Below are 22,865 nucleotides of genomic sequence, written 5' to 3'. Positions count from 1 at the left end.
CATTAAGATGAGATTTCAAAATTATTTTTCATATTTTGGCTCAGAAATTGTACATTTTCGGGGTTAATTTAGCAATGTTTAAACAAATTGATTTGTTTTTAATAACTCCGTGTTTTTAGGAAAACGGTTTTCGGTTTAAAAATTTCCCCAAAATTTAAACATTGTCGAGTAAACGAATCACCGAACCCAATAAATTAAAACTGAAACCGTACTTACCATGATTTCCGGCCTTTTTGGAAAAAAGTTCACAGTAGTAACACAACACATTTTCACTAATATTTATTAACAATAAATTAGAAATTCACGAACACGTGCTACTTTAAAGCTAAAACGGAACTCCGCTGTTGCTACCACCAGACCGAAATCTAAACTGAACACAAGGGGGGGAAAAATGTGACCGTTCCTCAGGTAGCTCAGGTGACAGTCACGTCATCGTACGTCACGATGAGACTGCAAAAATTATTTTTCGTATTTTGGCCGGGAAATTGCACAATGTTTAAACAAATTGATTTGTTTTTAATAATTTCGGGCTAGGAAAACGCGTTTCGGTTTAATTATGTGATGATAATTTATAAGTAGCGTTTGTACTATAGTAAGTATAAGTAAATTATAGACCAAGATATAGATGTTTTTATTTTTACTATGACACTTTATTCATTGTTACACAAATGTATATTCGTTACATGTCGCTTGAAACTACCCAAATGAACTGACTCAAATGAACACTGATCACATTTCAGTCGCTTAGTTTCACTGTGTTTGTACTTCATGTGGTTCGTCATTTCAGACTTACGTTTACTTTTGTATGCACACTTCTCACACTTATACCACTTGATTTTATCATCTGAAGGTGCCACAATTTCCTTGTGTTTATTCTTTAGGTGGCGTTTCACTTGGTACCGAAGTTTACTTTTGTATGCACACTTCCCACACTGATACCACGTGATTTTATCATCTGAATGTGCCGCAATTGCATTGTGCGTAAGCTTTAGGTGGCGTCTCACCATATACCTGTGTTTACTTTTGTATGCACACTTCTCACACTGATACCACTTGGGTCTAGCTTCAGCGTGTTTAACCATATGGACCTTCACCCTAGCCTTATATATAGCTTTGTACGGACACTTTTCACACTGATACCACGTAACTTTATCACCTGAATGTTTGTTTAACACGTGTTGTTTTAAACCCTGTGCGGTTTTAGTTTGGTTTGAACAGAATTTACATTTGTACCATGTGATGTCGTTTATGGGTATATGTCTGTACTTTTTGTGAATTTTCAAATTGTAACTGTATTTCGTTTTGAACGAACATTTTTCGCAGTGGTACCAACGTATTGCATTTTGTTGACACTGCACTGTGTGTCGAAGCCACGTCACTACAAAGTGGGTTTCAAACTTGCAACGTCTGCATTTGTAGCTCTTGATTTCATAATTGATATGTGAAGGATCTTTCAGGTGACACTTTTTAATGTGTCGCTTAAAACTGATGGTAAGACTGGTCTTGAAATTGCAGTCGTCGCAGCTGTAAATTTCTAGACTGCTTTCACAGCTAAAAGGTACCAATGAAGAGTGATCGCGTCCTGTATGGTTCATCATCAAAAATGGCGATGTTGTGAAGTAGGGACAGGTTTGGCATTTCTGAACAATGTTGGATTTCGTGTTGGCAAATTTTTCAGAGTACAACAAAGTTGGCATCTGTTAACACGCACTATTATTATTAATTATTAAAACAATTATAATGTTTTCTTACCTTGTATTTAGACAAAACGTCACGAAAGGCAAAATTGTATTCATCTTGAACAGGAAGATGACAAATCCCATTACCCTGGTAAGCTGGAAATGGTAGCAGCTCGGTGGTGCTATAAATATCCAGTAAATGAGACCGCATTTTTGGATGATGGTAGTTTTCTTTTGATGGGTCCCGGTTGTTGAGTAACGATGTAGCAAACGCAATAGCGTAAACTCCGCAGTCTGCATTATTGGGTTGCTGTCCAACCCTATGAAATTTTTGCTGTGGTTTGTGCGGAAATAACTGATTCAAAAAAATTTCCATTTCCGGATACAAATTCCCCATATTTAAACCATCATATATATTAAGAACATTCCCATCGTAATAAGTGCAAATCCAGTGGGTTATTTTATGAATTTGTCCAGAAACACCACTTATTATTTGGATGTGTTTTTGTAAATGAGATATTGGTCGAATAAATTGTGGCAAGGAAATTAAATGAACGTCGATCGGTCTGAAATTTACGAATCTACTTGCAATTATATCTTGGAAGATATTAATATGTTCTCCACACAATTCGCCACCGCTAATAATATCTTCCATAAAATTGGCGGTGTTTTCTTGACGTAGTTTAATGTGTCTAATTGATGCTGCAGATGGCTGTACCTGGACATGCTGTGGTACTAAAGACTGCATTTGAGACTTCTTATTGGCCGCTGCTAATTGCTGCATTCGTCGTATTTTTTTTAGTTCTCTGTATTTTTTACTTCTCTCAGCACTTCGCTCTTTCTTCGATTTAATTGGCTTTTCTTGTTCTTTATTCAATCCCAACTCTAGTGCCTCTGCTTTCTTCCGTTCTCTATATCTTTTACATCTTTCAGCATTTTTCCTTCTTTTTAATATCATTTCAGGTGGCTCTTGTTCATTATCCAGTGCATCATGCTTCCTTCTGTTTTTATCATCAAAAAAAGCATAATCATAAGTTTTTAGTAATTTCTATCCAAAAATCAACATTACTTACTTAAATTTGTTGTGACTTTTCTCAGTTTGTGGTGGCTCACTTTCACTACTATCCATTGTCACAGTAATGGTATCCTGAAAAAAATATGTATATACACAACAGTAAAAAGCAAGCTATGATGTAAAAAAAATCTATTTTCACTCTCTTTCTATAGGCGACGCGGGAATTTTTAAATAAGCGCCCCCTGTGAATGACAGCGAAACCATCGGCATAACAACAAGGTCAAATTTGTCATTTCACCTATGTACTCCTATAGGTTTTAACGTGACTTGAGTTATTTTGTATAAATAAATTTTAATTTGCACGTACCTCTGGGAATATTGTAGGGATAAATGCTGGATTGTGAGGGTGGTTTGATTTCTTATTTCCAACGAAATGCTGACTGCAAATTCTAGAATACGGTTTTGGTTCCCAACTCTTGCCATCAGACCTATAAGTAGTATTATCGGTATCAATGGGTGTTTCTAACCATATTATTTGCACAATTTTTGCTATCCAGTTTTGTGACATTTCTAATTTTGAGGTTAACGCGCGTAAGTCACAGAAATGGACTCGACTTTGCGATAGTTTACGTACTTTTGTCTGTTAACGGCGTTTATCCATTGTGTGCGTCGTTGTTTCTCGTGTAGTAATGCAGGAAATCTATAAAAGCTGACACTTTTATCCGTCTTCGTGTAATTGTTGTGACAACCGACGACGCAACAATTGGTGCAACTGACGCGAAAACTGGTGTTTAATTTTGCTGGCTCCATTTCGACTCAAACTTTTTTTTTATCAGCTTCTTCACACATACAATGACACAACATTCAGCCGTCGTTATGTCAGTGATTATGTCATCCGTTGAGCTATCGGCCGCGTGAGGACGCCACCGGCATTTTTTCGCGCTTCCTATAATACGAAAAAAAGAGGAACACAAAACACTCACTGAAGGAAAGGACTTAAAACTCCAAAAATGTCTTTCCAAGTACAACACATTTGACGTTGAGGTTAGATTGGACTGGGTGCGTTCAGATTTTTCTACCAAGTATTGACAAGAAACCAAATGACACGCAGTGTTGCCAATCTTTTTTTGCAATTTGCATTTATAAACAGAAAAATTAAAATTAATATAACAATAACTTTGGACACTTTTCGCATTGCATGTGACTTTGAGGTTAGAATTTTAGTGGGATTTGATAGTAACTTTGATATTCAACGCCGTTTTAAAGAGGTTGTAGAAGAAAAGTGGAGTATTTAAGTTGATTACTACAAATATTTATTATTTTAGACATGTTTTAAGTTTCTTGTTGTCGAAATAAGTCTACACCTGTTAAAAAAACAGGACAAAATATTAGGCCCGCCCACCCACCCTGTCTCAATTCTGATGATTTTTTTTATTCCCCGTGAGCCAAGAAGGCGGAGCTTCACTGCAAAATCCTTATTTTTCAAGAAAAAAGGCAAAATATAAGCCCCGCCCACCCGCCCTATCTCAATCGTGATGAATTTTTCATTCGTTGTCAGACTGAGGGGCGGAGCGTGATTGCAAAATCGATATTTCCCCTTTACAAATTCTTGTTGTGAAAAGATGACTACACATATTAAGAAAACAAGGCAAAATGTAGCCCCGCCCACCCGCCCGATCTCAATTGTGATGATTTTTTTATTCGTTGTGAGCCAAGGAGGCGGAGTTTAACTGCAAAATCCTTATTTCTCTATGAGAAATTAAAATCATGTTTTTGAGTATCGTGTTGTTCAAAGAATACTATGTATATTAAGAAAAAATTAAAGCCAAAGATTAGGCCCCACCCATACCATCCCCGATCTCAATTGTGATGAAAGATCGAGAGGCGGGGCTTAACTGCAAGATCCATATTTGTCTACAAGAATTTACTACTTTAAACATGTTTTAAGTTTTGGTGTACTTTGTCTTATTTTTAGGTTATATATTTTTTTGTTTTTGTTTTTTGTTGTATTATTGTGTATATACGTATTTCCTATATTTGGGCTACTAGCCTGTAGGCAATAAATATGATTATTGTTATTATTATTTGCTATAACATTTATTTCTTCTATTTCTGAGGAAAGAAATGAAAGAACGGGTGGGTGGACGGGGCTAAGTTTAACTTTTTCCTACAGAATCTTTTATAAGCAAGCAATAGCCCTGCCCACCCACCCCTTCTTCGTTCCAGTAGCAAATTTTGATATTGTTCAGTCGTAGCTTAGCAAGTTTTAGCTCCGCCAACTCACCATTTTTTTTCTTAGAAGATATGTCATTTACCAAAATCAATTTTATCTTAACAAGTATGTACGACAACGTATATCAAGAAAAAAGGCAAAATATAAGCCCCGCCCACCCGCGCTATCTCAATCGTGATGAATTTTTCATTCGTTGTCAGACCGAGGGGCGGAGCGTACCTAATTGCAAAATCGATACTTCCCCTTTACAAATTTACGATTTTAAACATGTTTTAAGTTTCTTGTTGTGAAAAGATGACTACACATATTAAGAAAACAATGCAAAATGTAGCCCCGCCCACCCGCCCGATCTCAATTGTGATGATTTTTTTATTCGTTGTGAGCCAAGGAGGCGGAGCTTAACTGCAAAATCCTGATTTCTCTATGAGAAATTAAAATCATGTTTTTGAGTATCGTGTTGTTCAAAGAATACTATGTATATTAAGAAAAAGTTAAAGCCAAAGATTAACCCCAACCTTGGTATAAGTACCATGGCCCCAACCATACCTGCCCTGATCTAAATATGTAGTAATGAAGTTTTCATTCATTACAAAAATTTAAACCATTTTAAACGCGTTTTAAATTTCTAAGAAAAAAAATCATCACAATTGAGATGGGGTGGGTGGGCGGGGTTTTAATATTTTGCCTTTTTTTCTTAATGTACATAGTATTCTTTGAACAACACGATACTCAAGTGCATGTTTTAATTTCTTCTAAAGAAATAAATATTTTGTAGTTAAGCTCCACCCCTTTGCTTCACGGCGAATAAAAAAAATCATCACAATTGAGATAGGGCGGGTGGGCGGGCTTACTTTTCGGCTTTTTGTTTTAATATGTGTAGACTTCTTTTTAAAACATGAAACTCAATTACGCTCCGCTTCATAATTGCAAAATCCATATTTCTTTGCAAAAATGTACCATTTTAACCATGTTTCTTGTTGTCGAAATAAGTCTACACATATTGAAAAAACAAGACAAAATATAAACCCCGCCCACTCACCCTACCTCAATTGTGACGATGTTTTTTATTCGTCGTGAGCCAAGGGGGCAGCGCTTAACTGCAAAATCCTTATTTCTCCACGAGAAATGAAAAACATTTTTTGAGTATCGTATTGTTCAAAGAATACTATGTATATTAAGAAAAAATTAAAGCCAACGATTAGGCCCCACCCATACCATCCCCGATCTCAATTGTGATGACAGATCGAGGGGCGGGGCTTAATTGCAAGATCCATATTTGTCTAGAGAATTTACTATTTTAAACATGTTTTAAGTTTCTTGTTCTAAAAGACGGCTATGTATATTTAAAAAAAAGGCAAAATATAAACCCCGCCCACCCACCCTGTTTCAACTGTGATGATTTTTTTTATTCCCCGTGAGCCAAGAAGGCGGAGCTTAACTGCAAAATCTTTATTTTTCTACGAGAAATTAAAATATGTTTTTGAGTATTGTGTTGTTCAAAGAAAACTATGTTTATTAAGAAAAAAGATGAGACCCCACCCATACCCGCCCCTATCTCAATTCACAATTGTGATGAATTTTTCATTCGTTGTCAGATCGAGAGGCGGGGCTTAATTGCAAGATCCATATTTGTCTACAAGAATTTACCACTTTAAACATGTTTTAAGTTTTGGTGTACTTTGTCTTATTTTTAGGTTACATATTTTTTTGTTTTTGTTTTTTGTTGTATTATTGTGTATATAAGTATGTCCTGTATTTGGGCTACTAGCCTGTAGGGAATAAATATGGTTATTATTATTATTATTATTTGCTATAACATTTATTTCTTATTTCTGAAGAAAGAAATTGAGAGAACGGGTGGGGCAAGCAATAGCCCCGCCCACCCACCCCTTCTTCGATCCAGTGGCTACTTTTGATATTGTTCAGTCCTAGCTTAGCAAGTTTTAGCTCCGCCAACTCACCATTTTTTTTCGTAGAAGATATGTCATTTACCAAAATCAATTTTATCTTAACAAGTATGTACGACAACGTATATCAAGAAAAAAGGCAAAATATAAGCCCCGCCCACCCGCCCTATCTCAATCGTGATGAATTTTTCATTCGTTGTCAGACCGAGGGGCGGAGCGTACCTAATTGCAAAATCGATATTTCCCCTTTACAAATTTACCATTTTAAACATGTTTTAAGTTTCTTGTTGTGAAAAGATGACTACACATATTAAGAAAACATGGCAAAATATAAGCCCCGCCCACCCACCCTATCTCAATTGTGATGATTTTTTTATTCGTCGTGAACCAAGAGGGCGGACGTTAACTGCAAAATCCTTATTTATCTATGAGGAATTAAAATCATGTTTTTGAGTATCGTGTTGTTCAAAGAATACTATGTATATTAAGAAAAAATTAAAGCCAAAGATTAAGCCCAACCATGGTACAAGTACCATTGCCCCAACCATACCTACCCTGATCTAAATATGTCGTAATGAAGTTTTCATTCATTACAAAAATTCACCATTTTAAACGCGTTTTAAATTTGTAAGAAAAAAATCATCACAATTGAGATGGGGTGGGTGGGTGGGCGGGGTTTTAATATTTTGCCTTTTTTTCTTAATGTACATAGTATTCTTTGAACAACACGATACTCAAATGCATGTTTTAATTTCTTCCAAAGAAATAAATATTTTGCAGTTAAGCTCCGCCCCTTTGACTCACGGCGAATAAAAAAGATCATTACAATTGAGATAGGGCGGGTGGGTGGGCTCACAATTTTCCTTTTTATTTTAATATGTGTAATTTGATTTTCGTGCAAAAATGTACCATTTTAACCATATTTTATGTTTCTTGTTGTGAAAAGATGGCCATGTATATTAAAACAAAGACAAAATATAAGCCCCTCCCACCCGCCCTGTCTCAATTCTGATGATTTTTTTACTCGTCGCTAGCCGAGGGGTGGAGCTTAATTGTGAAATCCTTGTTTTTCTACGAGAAATTATCATGTGAAATAAGTTCTTAAGTAAACGTGTTATACAAAGAAAACTAAATGTATTAATTAAAAAAGAAAACGAAAAGAAAAGCCCCACCCATCCGTCTCGATCTCAATTATGTCACACTTTATCACCGATTCAAACGAAGAATTTACATTGTGTTAAATTATGCCACACTTTATCAACAAGTGCTCAATCTGAACAAATCTAATGTCTGTTAAATTGTGTTAGAACTAGTTAACCATTAAATTCCTAACATGAACTGCGAATTGACGTAACAATAAAACAGATTTATGCCACATGTTAGCGTCGGTCAAGAATTAGGTACGCGTGTTGGGGAAAACTGTGGAATCGTAATTGGTTCGATTAATTGTGATTAAACAAAGGTTCCCTCCCTTTTATTAACTACCAAACCAACTAAACTTAACCTAACTAACTCACCACGTGCTTTTCACTCACAACAACAAACCAAAAGTGAAGTTTCTCACCCCTTTAGCCACCCTTCAAATCAACTTCTACCAACCTTTTCAACAGAAATTTCCTAGGAGAGCTACCAACTACCAGAAAAGAACTAAGCGTGCACATGGATGCCTATGTTTAACGGTTTTTTTGATTGATTTTTTTTTTCAAATTTTTCTCAGCCAGAAAAACGTGCCCCCTCTACTTTAGGGGATTTTCATTCAAGTTGTCAGCACTGCACACCATCGCAATTTGATTGGTTGAAAACGCAACGTCAACAGATGGGTACGTTCAGATTTTTCATAAAACTTAAAAAACATCAATTCTCGGACAATAATTTATTAAAAGTACATCTTATTTCACACAATTCCCAGACCTCAAATGCTGGTTTAAATAACACTTCAACTTAGTTTTAAACGGGCACTTTTCACACCGAAACCAACGAATTTCCTCCTCATTTGTATGTTTAATAATAACGTGATGCTTCATATTGCTCGGATAGTTTGTTTTATACGAACACTGACCACACGAAACCCACTTAGTATCCCTCTTCCTCAAATGAACAAAGTCTCTGTGTACCTGCAAATACCGTTTCCTTTTACCTTTATAAGGACAATCTTCACACTTGTACCATTTAATATCCTTTTCATCCGAATGAAGCACAAGCATGTGTGAGTGTAAATCAGACTTTTTGTGGGTTTTATAAGCGCAGCGGTCACAAATATACCACCGAATGTCTTTTCCATCACAGTGAACCAGCTGAAAGTGATAATTTAACGATTTTTTTTGCTTAGATTTGTACGGACAGCGCTCACATTGGTACCATCTGATTTCACTTTCACTGCAGTGGCGGTTTTTCATGTGTTGGCTTAAACATTGCTTTAAGTTGGTTTTGTATGGGCAGTGTTCACAGTGGAAGTGCTTTTCGTTGGAGTGAATTGCCCGGGCGTGGAGAGTCAACGCACTCTTGTGTTTAGCTTTGTATGGGCATTTTTTGCACCGATGCCACTGAATTTCATTTTCACTTAAGTGTTTGTTGATTGTGTGAGCTTTTAGTCGCAATTTTGTGGTTGTGGTGTACGGGCATTGGTCACACTTAACGTGGCTTTTTTCCAAGTGCATTGTGCTCTCATGTTGTTGCAAATTTTTCTTCCATTCTGATTTAAACGGGCAACTTTGACATTCAAACCACTTGATACAGTTTTCTTCAGAGTGAAAAACATACGTGTGGTTTTTCAAGTGATTTCTGAACTTACTCTTGTACGGACATTTCTCACATGCAAACCACTCTATTTCGTGGTCTTTTAAATGTTTGTAAATTCTGTGATTGGTTAAATGCGTTTTTATTTTTGCTTTGTAATTGCACTGATCACACCTATGCCACGTCACCCCTTTTCGTGGTCTCTTGGCTTTGGAATAAACATTCATCGTGTACACTTCTGTAAATTTAAATAAGTTGTCTTCGTACGAATCTTCACTAAATGACTCTCCATTTTTGGAACACGTTGGGGCATGCTGCAGCCATTTTAACCCAGAATGAGTATGAAAGTTGCACTTTTCACAAACATAATTTTCGACTGTATAATATTCCAACTCTGACACACTTTCTTCACTCTGAAGTTCGAAAGTATGAAACTTTAGAACGTGTTTTTGCAAAATTATTAGCAGATTTGTTTGGAAGGGGCACCTTTTGCAATAATAATTCTCCACTTTGCTATTTTCACAGTCAAAAAATGCAAATGTGGGGTGACTGGACTCGTTTATTGTAGAGGGGTTTACTGCTGTGTTGTTAAAATTCTTGAAAGTAGAAACCCCATACACAAGCTTGCCAGAATGTTTCAAAAGAGACTCCAGAATCGACATTCTGAGACACTCAAAACTGCAAAGTTTACAATATAGTGCAAACTAGAAAGCTATTTTATTTGATTACCGGTTAAAAAATGCTCCAACTTTCAAAACAATGTTTATTTTATTGTAAACATAACCCCAGTAGTGACATCAAGTGACATAACCTCAAACATGGAGTTGTGCGCATGCGCACATTGTGGGTGCGTTCACAAACACGCAAATTGACAAGCAAACGTCAAAATTGCAAATTTATTAATATAATTGTTTTGTTTTCACAAAAATATATACATTTTCCTATTCTATAAACGCTACTTAATCTCTTGTTCGCTCAAATGCCGGAAAAGTATGTGCCTTTTCAAATTCCCTTTAACTTTAGCTTTGTACTGGCACTCGTTGCACTCGTACCATTTAACATCTTGTTCGTCCAAATGGTGCAAATTGATGTGACTTTTCAAATTCGACTTGTCTTTGCTCCTGTACGAACACTTTTCGCACTCGTACCATTTAACCTCCCCTTCGTTTAAATGTCGCGAGTTCACGTGCGTCCTCAAATTGGAAACTCGTTTCGTGCCATATCGGCACTTCTGGCACTGATACCATTTATCCTCTTCATCCAAAAACTCTTGCTCGATTTTGCATTTGGTATCCAAGTGCTGCGTGATCATGTGGTCTTTCAAATACTGCTTCTGCTTGGCTTTGTACGAGCATTTTTCACAGTAGTGCCACTGGATTTCGTCCTCGCTCAGGTGCTTGTTGATTACGTGTCTCTTCAGCGACATGTTTATGATGGTTTTGTACGGGCATTGGTCACATTTGTACACTTTCAAATTTTTGCCGACTAGATGTACGGCTTGTTCGTGGCGCTGTAAAGTTTGCTTCAGTTTGGCTTTGAAAGAGCACTTGTCACATTTGTACCACTTCATATTTTTTTCGTCGACGTGTTTGAGGCTTATGTGCTGCTGCAAGTGTCGCTTTTGTTTGCCTTTATACGAACAGTGCTCACAGTTGTACCACTTGATGTCTTTTTCGTCTAAATGGATGTAAATGTGTCGGTTTAATAAGTCCGTCCTTTTAGCTTTATACGGGCATTTGTCACATTTGTACCACTCGGTTTCTTTCTCGTCTAGGTGCCAATAAGCGTGGTGCTTCAACAAGGTTTTTTCTTTCGCTTTGTACGAGCATTTGTCACATTTGTACCATTTAATGTCGCCGTGTTTTAGGTATATGTGGCGTTTTAAATATTGTTTGGCTTTACCTTTGTAAGGACACTGATTGCATTCGTACCATCGGATGTCTTTTTCGTCCACGTGACGTACATTAATGTGGGCTTTTAAACGGTATATATTTTTAGCTTTATAAGTACATTTTTCGCAACAGTATGGTCGTAGTTCCATACTTTTGGAACCCACTGTACATGATAAAGAATGGTCTAACCATTTTAAGGAAAAAAGTGTTTCAAAACCACACTTTTCACAACTGTAGTTTCGAACACTGTATTCATTTGAGAGTCGTTCAGGTTTTATTTTGATGTCGTGACAATTCAGTGCGTGGTTTTTCAAAAACACACTTAGATCAGTTTGGAATTGGCAGTCTTTGCAATAATGACTCTCGATGTCGCTAATTTCACAATTAAAAAATGTATAAGGCGAAGGTTTGACCTCGTTTATCATCACCATTGACTTTTTCATTTCCTTAAATTTAATTCTCAGTTAGTTTATATAATAACAATTTAATGTCTCACCTTGTAGTTAAACTTATTTGAAACTTTTTCGTTGTTCAAGATTGTTTTTCTGATACTAAAACTGCAGCAGGTTTTAAACTGGGTATAAATGAGACTTTTGTCAATATTGACGTGATAACCTTTTGACAAGTGCAAGTTAATTATGGCTCAACTTGTGTTTGTAAATACTTCTTTGACTACTTATCGCAGGCCAATATTCACAAATCTGTTTTTTTCGTTTTTGTAAATAAAATTTTTGATCCAAATTAACATAACCTAAAAAATTAATGTCATATCGCAAGGTCGTTCTGTGTTGTGTTCAATTAGGGTGCGTTCATTAACATAATCTCAAGAACAAAATATCGTTAGCTGCATGTATGATGGGTTTTATATATTGTTTATTTGGTTTAATTGATGTATTTATTAATCTTAAAACCTTTTGCCGTATTTAAAAGAGTACTCGAAGAAAAGTGTAGGATTTAAGTTGATTGATACAAAAATTACCACTTTAAGCATGTTTTAAGTTTCTTGTTGTCGAAATAAGTCTACACACATTAAAAAAACAAGGCGAAATATAAGCCCCGCCCACTCACCCTGTCTTAATTGTGATGACTTTTTTATTCGTCGTGAGCCAAGGAGGTGGAGTTTATTAACTGCAAAATCCGTATGTTTCTACGAAAAATTAAAAACATGTTTTTGAATATCGTGTTGTTCGAACAATACTATGTATATTAAGAAAAAAATAAAGCTAAAGATTGGGCCCCACCCATACTTGCCTTGATCTTAATAGTAGTGAAGTTTTCATTAGTTGGCAGATCTAGGGGCGGAGGCTAATTGCAAAATCCATATTTACCATTTTAAACGTGTTTTAAGTTTGTAAGAATAAAAAAGTCATCACAAATTAGATGGGGTGGGTGGGCGGGGTCTATATATATTTTTTTCTTAATATACATCGTATTCTTTCAACAACATGATACTCAAAAACATGTTCTTAATTCCTTCTAAAGAAATAAGTATTTTGCAGTTGTTTCGCCCCTTTGGTTCACGGTGAATAAAAAAAATTATTACAATTGAGATAGGGCGGGTGGGCGGGCTTACATTTTGTCTTTTTATTTTAATATATGTAGTTATTTTCAGAATATGAAACTTAAAACATGTTTAAAATGGAAAATTTGTATAAGGAAATATCGATTTTGCAATTATTTTGCCCCATAATTGCAAAATCGATATTTCCTTCCAAAAGTGTACCATTTTAGTCATGTTCTAAGTTTCTCGTTGTGAAAGATGGCTACGTATATTAAGTAAAACGGCATAATATAAGCCCCGCCCACCCACCCTATCTCGATTGTGATGATTTTTTTTATTCGTCGTGAGCCAAGGAGGCAGAGCTTAACTGCAAACTCCTTATTTTTCTACGAGAAATTAAAATCGTGTTTTTGAGTATCGTGTTATTCAAGGAATGCTATGTATATTAAGAAAAAATTAAAGCCAAAGATTAAGCTTCACCCATACCTTCCATGATGTAATAATAATGAAGTTTTCATTCGTTGGCAGACCTAGGGGCGGAGCCTAATTGCAAAATCCATATTTCCTTACAAAAATTTACCGTTTTAAACGTGTTTCAAGTTTCTAAGAATAAAAAAAATCATCACAATTGAGATGGGGTGGGGGGGCGGGGTCTATATTTTGGTTTTGTTTCTAAATATACATAGTATTCTTTGAACAACACGATACTCAATGTTTTTAATTCCTTGTAAAGAATTAAGTATTTTGCAGTTAAACTCTGCCCTCTTGGCTCACGACGAATAAAAAAAATCATCACAATTGAGATCGGGTGGGTGGGCGGGGCTTATATATAGTCTTTTTTTCTTATTATACGTAGCCATCCTTTCACAGCAACAAACTTAGAACATGACATTTTTGATATGTTTTTTTAAGTTTCATGTTGTAAAAAGAAGTCTACACATATTAAGAAAAAAAAAGCAAAATGTAGTACTGCCCATCAATTGTGATGATTTTTTTATTCGTCGTGAGCCAAGGGGCGGAGCTTAATTGCAAAATTCTTATTTCTCTACTGTTGTTCAAAGAATAGAAAAAACAAACCAAAAATTAAGCCCCACCCAATCCATTCCAAGCTCAATCATAGTATAGAGATCATGATTTCTATAGTGTGGCTCAATTGTGATGGAAGTTTAGATCAAGTGACTATGCAACCAACAATACATATAATTATTTTAATTGCAATAAAATCGTATTCTCGGCGACACTTTGTGTTATTATTGAAAACATAACCACAATAAATAAAAAACTATATTCTAGATTGTGTTTTTTTTTCTTAATGTATGTTCTTTGAACAATACGATACTCAAAAACATGTTTTTAATTTCTTGTAAAGAAATAAGAATCTTGCAGTTAAGCTCCACCCCCTTGGGTCACTGCGAATAAAAAAATCATTACAATTGAGACAGGGCGGGTGGGCGGGCTTACATTTTACCTTTCCATTTTAATATATGTAGACTTCTTTTCACCACATGAAACTTAAAACATGTATAAAATGGAAAATTTGTATAAGGAAATATCGATTTTCCAATTAGGCTTCGCCCCATAATTGCAAAATCCATATTTCCTTGCAAAAATGTACCATTTTAACCATGTTCTAAGTTTTTTGTTGTGAAAAGCTGGCTATGTATATTAAGAAAAAAAAAAAGGCAAAATATAAGCTCCGCCCACCCTCCCTATCTCAATTCTGATGATTTTTTTATTTCTCGTAAACCGAGAGGCGGAGCTTAATTGTAAAATCCTTATTTTTCTACGAGAAATTACCATGTGAAATATGTTCTTAACTAATCGTGTTATGCAAAGAAAACCAAAAGAGAAGCCCCGCCCATCCATCTCGATCTCAATCGTGAAGAATTTTTCATTCGTTGTCGGACCGAGGGGCGGAGTGTAATTACAAAATCGATATTTCCCTATACAAATTTACCATTTTAAACACGTTTTAAGTTTCTTGTTGTGAAAAGATGACTACACATATTAAGAAAACAAGGCAAAATGAAGCCCCGCCCACCCGCCCTGTCTCAATTGTGATGATCTTTTTATTCGTTGTGAGCCAAGAGGGCGGAGCTTAATTGCAAAATCCTTATTTTTGTACAAGAAATAAAAAAACATGTTTTTGAGTATCGTGCTGTTTTTGACAAGAATAGCAATAAATCTTGTTGATTTAAACATCCAGAACTATCTTTAACAATACATAAGAACTGACAGAAAGCCACAGTGGAGAAAATGATGGCAGCTATTTAAAATATGAGGATTTTAGTGAACAGATGATTAATAAATGGCTTAAAATTAGTGGACCTCATTATCTCTATCAAAATTTCTCCCCAACTTCAGGGGATTTTCCTTCAGGTTGGCAGCACTGCACACTGCCGCAATTTGATTGGTTGAAAATCAAATGTCAACGGAGATAGTTAAAAACAAAGATATAAAATGTTTCAATGTAATGTTGGTTGCCTACTCTATCTAAAATTTAGATTGAGGTCAATATGAAAATTAAAACATCAGTTATATATTTCAAACTACTATATTGGCGTATTACATACATATTAATATAAACTGTAGTTAAAAACCTGTTTGAACTGCTTTAACCCGTTGTTTTGAATTTACAAGTCTTACTATAACGTGGATAAAATTATTCGATAATTTATGCAAACAATGAATATTTAATCACTTATTCATGCCTAGCACCCAAACAAAAGACCGTTTTAAAACAAGCAAGGTTTAAATAATAAGTACTAACAATCGAAGTGACACATAACTAACGATTTTTCGATCTCTTCGCACCTCTCCGTTCCCCCCCTTGGTGGAACCTACTAATGTGTGTATTCAACTTATGTCTAAACTTAGCTTTGTATGTACACTGGTCACAATAGTACCACCGAATTTCACTTTCACTTAAATGATTAATAATTATATGAGTATCCAAATTCCCCTTCTGATTGGCTTTATATGGACACTGATCACACATATACCAGCGAATGTTCTCCCCATCCGAATGCATCCTATTTTCGTGCCGTTTCAAACTTTGCTTCGTTTTACCTTTATATGGGCACTTTGAACATTCACACCACTTGATTTCTTTTTCGTCCATATGGTGTACCATATGTCCCGCTAAATACCCTTTATACTTAGCTCTATATGGACACTTCGGGCACTGGTACCAATGCACCTCTTCGTCTTTCAAGTGCTTTCTAATTTTATGCAACTTTATAACATTGTTATACCTCGACTTAAAGTCACACTGGTCACACGTATAACACTCCAAAACCGCATCCTGCACCTTATTTTCCTCGCTATTTTTAACATCCTCAAATCTGTGTCGTGTAATCATGTGGCTTTTCAAATGCGACTTCTGTTTGCCTTTGTACGGACACAACTCGCACCGATACCACGGAATTTCCTCATCTTTTAAATGTTTGTTGACTCTGTGCGACTTTAGCGCTGATTTGTACTTGGTTTTGAACTCACATTGCTGGCATTTATGCCAAGTTAAATTATCTTCGTCTAAGTGTTGTGCTAACACGTGATTCCTCAAATTCCCCCTTTGTTTGGCTTTGTACGGGCACTTCTCGCACTGGTACCACGGAATCTCATCGTCTTTCATGTGTTTCGCGATTTTGTGCAACTTCAACGAGTGTTTGTGGATGGTTCTGTAGCCGCACTGATCACATTGGTGCCATTTAGTTTTCACCACCTCGTTCGTCAATTTGGAGCCTATTAACTGTGAGTATTCTTTTCTGGTGAGGCAAACTGCGCTATGTTGGAGACATTTAAGGAAGAAGTGGGTTTTGAAGGTACATTTTTTGCAAATGTACGTTCGTACGGTGAATTGGACCAAAGACTCGGGGTCTGTTTGGTTGCTGTGGAGCTTTTTCACGTGGTCTCTCAATAGGAGGGTTAAGTCGGTTTGGAAATCACAGTCTTTGCAGAAGTGGGGTTCGATGTTGGTTGTTTCACAGTTGAAAGAGACCAAAGATGAGTGGTGGCTTCTGGTGTGGGTTAGCATGAGAGAGGCCGATGAAGTGAAGAAGGGGCATATTTTGCAGTACTGGAGGTTGTTGGTGTATGAACTTGTGGGGTCAAACTTCTCAGAATATTCCAAAATCGACATTTTGATATTTTGTTGTACCTAAATATGGAGGGTTTATTATAAAGTTAAAGAGAAATTTAATTTTTCGCACCTGATATTTTGACGGAAATTAGCGCAGAACGATCAGATTTATTCAAAAATGTTGTAAATATGTTCGCTGAATAACAACCCAGGGAGTTAAAAATCTCAACAATATGAGCTACTTAAAAGTGAGGTTAGGATGCTGGAGTGCGTTCATAAATTTCACAACCCTTTAAAAATTACAACTTTATTTAGAACACAACTCAATAAAGTAGCTGCATATATCACTCATTCATTCTCAATTAATTAGAGCTCTCTTGGAAAACCGCTCCAATGTTTCATGGTTTCAAATTTTGTGTCAACATAACCTCAATGTTTGAACTTTGTTTCTGATTATTTACGTTCATCCACCGTCAAAAAAGCGAAAAAACCAAAAACAAACAACAATTTATTTTTTACAAATTAAATATGGCTTTTCTTAAAATGGTGCACCTTCACGTGTCGTGTTAAATTCGAATTCTGTTTAGCTTTATATGGACACTTTGTACATTTGTACCATTTAATATCACTTTCATCCGAATGATGCGCAATAACGTGGACTTTCAAATCACCTTGTCTTTTGGACCTGTGCGGACACTTTCTACATTCAAACCACTTAATATCCTGTTCATCGGAATGATGCGAAATTACGTGCCTATTCAAATTACACCTCAGCTTAGCTCTATACGGACAATGTTTGCATTCGTACCACTTCACATCCTTTTCATCCAAATGGTGCCCCTTTACGTGCACATTTAAAGCAGATTTGTATTTAGTTTTGTATGGACAATCTTTACATTCGTACCACTTAATCCTATCTTCATCCAAATGGTGCGCATTTATGTGGATTTTCAAGTTGGAATTTTGTTTAGCTTTGAACGGGCACTTGTCACACTCGAACCATTTAATGTGGTGGTCATCCAAATGGCGGCTTTTTATGTGGACGTTTAAATTCGACTTGCTTTTGCTTTTGTGAGGGCAGTTGTTGCATTCGTACCATTTCACTTCTTTTTCGTCTAAATGTCGCACGTTTATGTGGATTTTTAAACTGTCTTTGTATTTGCTTTTGTAGGGGCATCGGTCACATTGAAACCAGTGGATTTCGTCGTACTTTGAGTGGTTGTGTTTGAAGTTACAGCCGCGTCGGCCACATTTAAACGTTAGTTTTTTGGTTTTGTCACCTTTTATGTGAAAATTTTCCAAATGTTGGAGCCATTTCAGTGAGAAATGGGTTTCAAAGCTACATTTTTCGCAAATGCAGCTACGGATTTTGAGTTCTACAAGTTGATCAGTTTCTGTCTTGATACTGTGATAGGTTTCAGTGTGGTGTTTGAAAACAAGAAGCAAATCTGTTTGAAAATTGCAGTCTTGGCAATTATAACCTTCGATGGTGCTATTTTCACAATTAAACGGTATACTACGGAAGCAGTCACTGGGTTTATTCCACATCTAACGGTCTAGTTTTATTTTATTATCAATAACTAGCGAAACATCGTTAAAATTACTCAAATTATTTAAAAAATTACATTACGAACAACTTAAACATAACCTCAAAAAAATAATTTACGTCAAATGTGTGCAACCCATAATACACTGAAAATTTGCTTTATTTGTTAAAAATAACTACACAAATTGTTGCTACAACCTTACTTAGTTTAAATTCAGAACTATGTAGCTAAGTGTTTATAAGGAAGACCATAATATAAATTATTAATTAATGTATTTCGTTATCAAGCTCCTCACATGTCACAGAATATTCTCACTTAGCATGTCAGCAGTAGTTTTTCAGCAAATGGTGGCGCTATCATCACTCAAAATATCGTAATGGCGCGAAATTAAAATATTTTTGCATAAACTCTGTAAAATGTTTTTTCTTAATCTATATTATCGCTTATTATTATCTACACAAAACCAAAATTGACTTACTAAGAATTGAAAAAGCTTCAACAAAAAGTATTTCTGAGATAAAAATACTCAAATAAATTTGGAATAAATAACTAATAACATTAAAATGTAAACTAATTCATGTTCCAAGCAGCAGAACCAGAATATCTAGAAAAAATATATAAAACAGGAAAAGGTACATTCAGAGTACACTTCGTTCAAAAATTTGGAAGAAATTTTTTGGGTGATGGAATCTTCACAACTTCTTGTATAACAAAAAAATTTTTTTCGAAATATTTACTAAACTAATAATTATAGCACATAGGTGGAAATAGCATAGAAATTTTATATAAAAAATGTCTTGAAAAATATGCAGACATTTTTATCATTCTAAATGTGTTTTAGGTTTGTAAGAATAAAACAATCATCACAATTGAGATGGGGTGGGTGGGCGGGGTTAATATTTTTCCTTTTTTTTCTTAATGTACATAGTATTGTTTGAACAACACGATACTCGAAAACATGGTTTTAATTTCTTGCAAATAAATAAGTATTTTGCAGTTAAGCTTCGCTTCATTGATTAACGGTGAATAAAAAAATCATCACAATGGAGATAGGGCGGGTGGGCGGGCTTATATTTTGTCTTTTTGTTTTAATATGTGTAGACTTCTTTTCACAACATGAAACTCAAAATATGTTTAAAATGGAAAATTTGTACAAGGAGATATCGATTTTGCAAAATTGATTCAAAAACCTTAGCAAAGTTGCAAAGTATCGAAATACCTCTATAATTAGCTTTAAATTTCTTGTTCTGAAAAGACTACTAGGTATAGTAAGAAAAAGGAAAAATATAAGCCCCGCCCACCCGCCCTATCTCAATTGTGTCGATTTTTTTTATTCGTCGTGAGCCAAGAAGGCGGAGCGTAACTGCAAAATCCCTATTTCTCTACGAGAAAAATTAAAAACATGTTATTGATTATCGTGTTGTTCAAAGAATACTATGTACATTTAAAGAAAAATAAATAAAGCCAAAGATTAGGCCCCACCTACCCGCTCTGATCTCAATTTTCAATTGTGATGAGTTTTTCATTCGTTGTCAGATCGAAGGGCGGGGCTTAATAATTCCAAGATCCATATTTATCCACAAGAATTGACCATTTTAAGCATGTTTTAAGTTTCTTGTTCTGAAAAGACGACTAAGTATTTTAAGAAAAAAGACAAAATATAAGCCCCGCCCACCCACCCTATCTCAGTTGTGATGATTTTTGTTGATGGTCGAGTGCGAAACGAGCGAAATTTAATTGCAAAATCCTTGTTATTTCTCTACAAGAAATTATCATGTAAGATATGTTTTTGAGTATCGTGTTATTCAAAGGATACAATGTAAGTATATGAAGAAAACAATTAAAGTCAAAGATCAAGCCCCACCCATAGTTGCCCTTATCTAAATATGTAGGAATGAAGTTTTCATTCGTTGCCAGACCTAGGGGCGGAGCCTAATTGCAAAATCCATATTTTCCTAAAAAAATTTACCATTTTAAACGTGTTTTAAGTGTCTATGAATAAAAAAGATCATCACAATTGAGATGGGGTGGGCGGGCGGGCTTACATTTTGCCTTTGTATTTTAATATGTGTAGACTTCAACTTTTGTTAAGTTGAGGAAGTAGGTATGCTATGTTGACTTGCTTGACTACTATTTTTTTGTTCACCTGTAGTAAAATTAAAGTTTAAGGATGGTATTTTTTTTGTTTATATTAAATAAATACACGTATGCAACCACTTATACATGAATTAAATCACGTGAAAATAGGTAATCTGTGAACGGATTCTAACATGGTTTCATTATACGTCTCAATAAGTTTATTTTGTGATCAAGTTTATACTGAAAATGTTATAAAACTAAATTGCAGAGGCTCTTATGAAGACACAATAACTATACATTTAAAGAAAACTTAGGTTATGTTGAATTTATTAACTAAAAAGATCTAAAATGTGTGAATGAGTGTAGTTATGCAACCAACAATACTGCGTTTTTTAAAATTTATAATAAATTCATACATACATAAACTAATATGGATATTTTTTTAATATTAAATTTGCTTTCATAAAAGGGGTATTTTATGAAAATAATGTTTTGGCAATTTTGACATCATTAATTTTTAACTTGCTCCAGTGACTTGCTCTTTAACTAGTGAATAGTGATAGACACGTGTATAACGTGTTGCCTATGCACATAGCATCCTGAACATTTTAGAGGTTAAAAAATGAAATTTAATCACTTTAAAGTGTCTCCAAATACAGCTAAAATTCTGCTATTAGTTATCATATGAGAAGGTGAAAACGCTTAGAGGTTAGTTCTATAATTTTGTAGTTATTTTTGCACGAATTGGAGTCTTATTGGCTGAACGGTCACACGTGACTGTACCCAAAATTAAACCAACATCTACAAAACAACTTTTACTTAACTTCAAAACAAAAATGAAATTCTATAAATAATCAACCTATTAAAGAACCGCTTTAGATCCTCCCTCGCCCCCACTTCACCCTGTTGTGCATAAATGCATGTTCGCCATACTGTTGTTTAGTGAAAAATCTCTTCATACATAAAACACAAAAATAAACTTTCTTTTTCTGGGGAATCCTATACTTCAAAATATCCCTATTCTGGTACTTTTGCTTCTGGTTGACCAATAAATGTGCCCTTAGTTGCATCGTGGGTACCTCCACACCACACTTATCGCAAAGACAAGTGTGCACATTTAAATGATTATTCAAGCAAGTGGTGGTAAGAAACGTCTGCTCGCACAGAAAACACATGACGTCGTTCTTAACCGTGTGCACCATCATGTGGTTGTTAAAACTGAACAAATTGTTGAAATTGTAGGCACAAATGTTGCAGAAGTGTCTTGAGTCAAAGTAAAGGCATGCCGGACGATCAGTTATGGAGTAGCTGTGGTCTTGGCTTAATTCTTGGCGCATAGCTACCGACTCAGTCTTCGTGGGGAGCACAGGCAGCCCCAGATAATCGTGGTCGTCATTGTAATAACCGTTTTCATCACAGACAGGATTCGTAATATACTTATGAATTAAATCCATTTCGATTTGCTTCTCGTTGAATTTCACTTTATCTAAAATAATTAAATCAGGTACATCGAATTGCACAATTACGTCTGGTAGAGTCTCGATGATGACATCTACGATTTTACGTTGATCTAAAACCTAGAACATTTGTGAACTAAGTGGGAGATTTATGCATTGTGGGGTTACTATTTGAGGCAGATGAAGGCTTGGCACCCAGTCTTTGTGGTAGACGTCTTGCTCACTCGCAGGGTGACCTACAAAGCCAGTCAGCAATTTTTTTCAAAATTGGCTTAAACGTACCCGAGACGAAGTGTTTAGAACACACCACGGCGTTCTGGAGGGTGCTCTCAGGCAGTCTAAGGCCTCGAATCGCTTTGACCCACTCCTGTCTTCGTTTGTGTTTGAGGGGATCCACTTGGCCGTTTGTCTCGTCCGTGGGGAGGCTAAAGAAGAATGTCTTTGTTGGCTTCTTCGTTAATTTCGATTTGCAACCAGGGACGGAGCAATATTTCATCTTGTGCTGCTGAAAAATTGCTTTTGGCTCGAATTTGTTTTTGTACACAGCTGATTGTCATTTTTTTCTGTTAAATGTCAATTGGGTTAGGCGGGAGATTTAAAAATTTGGGGCCAACCTTGGATTTTACGCGATGCCAAGACTACTTGACTCAAGGTGTTTTGGCCATCTCACCACTGCAATATGATCACGTGAGCATACGTCACACAGTAGCCCTTCTATTGACAGTTGCTCAAATTATC

The 22,865-nt window shown here is 35.6% G+C and overlaps 5 protein-coding genes across 8 annotated transcripts; all 5 read right to left on the bottom strand.

Annotated features, from left to right (window-relative positions):
• Positions 1-607: 607 nt before the first annotated feature.
• LOC135140059 (uncharacterized) lies at positions 608-3,725 on the bottom strand. The gene is made up of 5 exons (XM_064070456.1): positions 3,329-3,725; positions 3,062-3,182; positions 2,753-2,826; positions 1,753-2,680; positions 608-1,697 (listed from the first exon to the last, which is right to left on the bottom strand). Exons 1-5 carry the CDS (start codon positions 3,502-3,504, stop codon positions 651-653), a joined length of 2,346 nt encoding a protein of 781 aa, XP_063926526.1. The 5' UTR covers positions 3,505-3,725; the 3' UTR covers positions 608-650.
• A 4,967-nt stretch (positions 3,726-8,692) lies between these two features.
• Positions 8,693-12,234, bottom strand: LOC135140085 (zinc finger protein 845-like). 4 transcript variants are annotated; one of them, XM_064070494.1, is made up of 4 exons: positions 11,959-12,234; positions 10,300-11,908; positions 9,001-10,248; positions 8,693-8,948 (listed from the first exon to the last, which is right to left on the bottom strand). In XM_064070494.1, exon 2 carries the CDS (start codon positions 11,903-11,905, stop codon positions 10,526-10,528), a length of 1,380 nt encoding a protein of 459 aa, XP_063926564.1. In that variant the 5' UTR covers positions 11,906-11,908; positions 11,959-12,234; the 3' UTR covers positions 8,693-8,948; positions 9,001-10,248; positions 10,300-10,525. The 4 variants fall into 4 exon arrangements, with proteins under 4 accessions (XP_063926564.1, XP_063926563.1, XP_063926562.1 ...); XM_064070493.1 differs by having other exon boundaries at positions 8,693-9,128; positions 9,185-10,248; XM_064070492.1 differs by having other exon boundaries at positions 8,693-10,248.
• A 3,297-nt stretch (positions 12,235-15,531) lies between these two features.
• LOC135140121 (zinc finger Y-chromosomal protein-like) lies at positions 15,532-17,434 on the bottom strand. The gene is made up of 2 exons (XM_064070534.1): positions 17,175-17,434; positions 15,532-17,122 (listed from the first exon to the last, which is right to left on the bottom strand). Exon 2 carries the CDS (start codon positions 17,102-17,104, stop codon positions 15,752-15,754), a length of 1,353 nt encoding a protein of 450 aa, XP_063926604.1. The 5' UTR covers positions 17,105-17,122; positions 17,175-17,434; the 3' UTR covers positions 15,532-15,751.
• A 132-nt stretch (positions 17,435-17,566) lies between these two features.
• On the bottom strand, positions 17,567-18,592 carry LOC135139939 (zinc finger Y-chromosomal protein 2-like). Its single transcript, XM_064070304.1, has one exon. It carries the CDS (start codon positions 18,590-18,592, stop codon positions 17,567-17,569), a length of 1,026 nt encoding a protein of 341 aa, XP_063926374.1.
• A 2,880-nt stretch (positions 18,593-21,472) lies between these two features.
• LOC135140000 (uncharacterized) lies at positions 21,473-22,718 on the bottom strand. The gene is made up of 3 exons (XM_064070375.1): positions 22,410-22,718; positions 22,296-22,363; positions 21,473-22,247 (listed from the first exon to the last, which is right to left on the bottom strand). Exons 1-3 carry the CDS (start codon positions 22,621-22,623, stop codon positions 21,546-21,548), a joined length of 984 nt encoding a protein of 327 aa, XP_063926445.1. The 5' UTR covers positions 22,624-22,718; the 3' UTR covers positions 21,473-21,545.
• Between the last annotated feature and the right edge of the window lie 147 nt (positions 22,719-22,865).

Source organism: Zophobas morio, unplaced genomic scaffold, assembly GCF_036711695.1.
Source record: "Zophobas morio isolate AGI-343-1 ecotype UQ-CSIRO unplaced genomic scaffold, CSIRO_AGI_Zmor_V1 ptg000038l, whole genome shotgun sequence".
Classification (NCBI taxonomy): Eukaryota; Metazoa; Arthropoda; class Insecta; order Coleoptera; family Tenebrionidae; genus Zophobas; species Zophobas morio.
The sequence above is the reverse complement of the archived record's forward strand: the minus strand, read 5'-3'. Positions and strand labels throughout refer to the sequence as shown.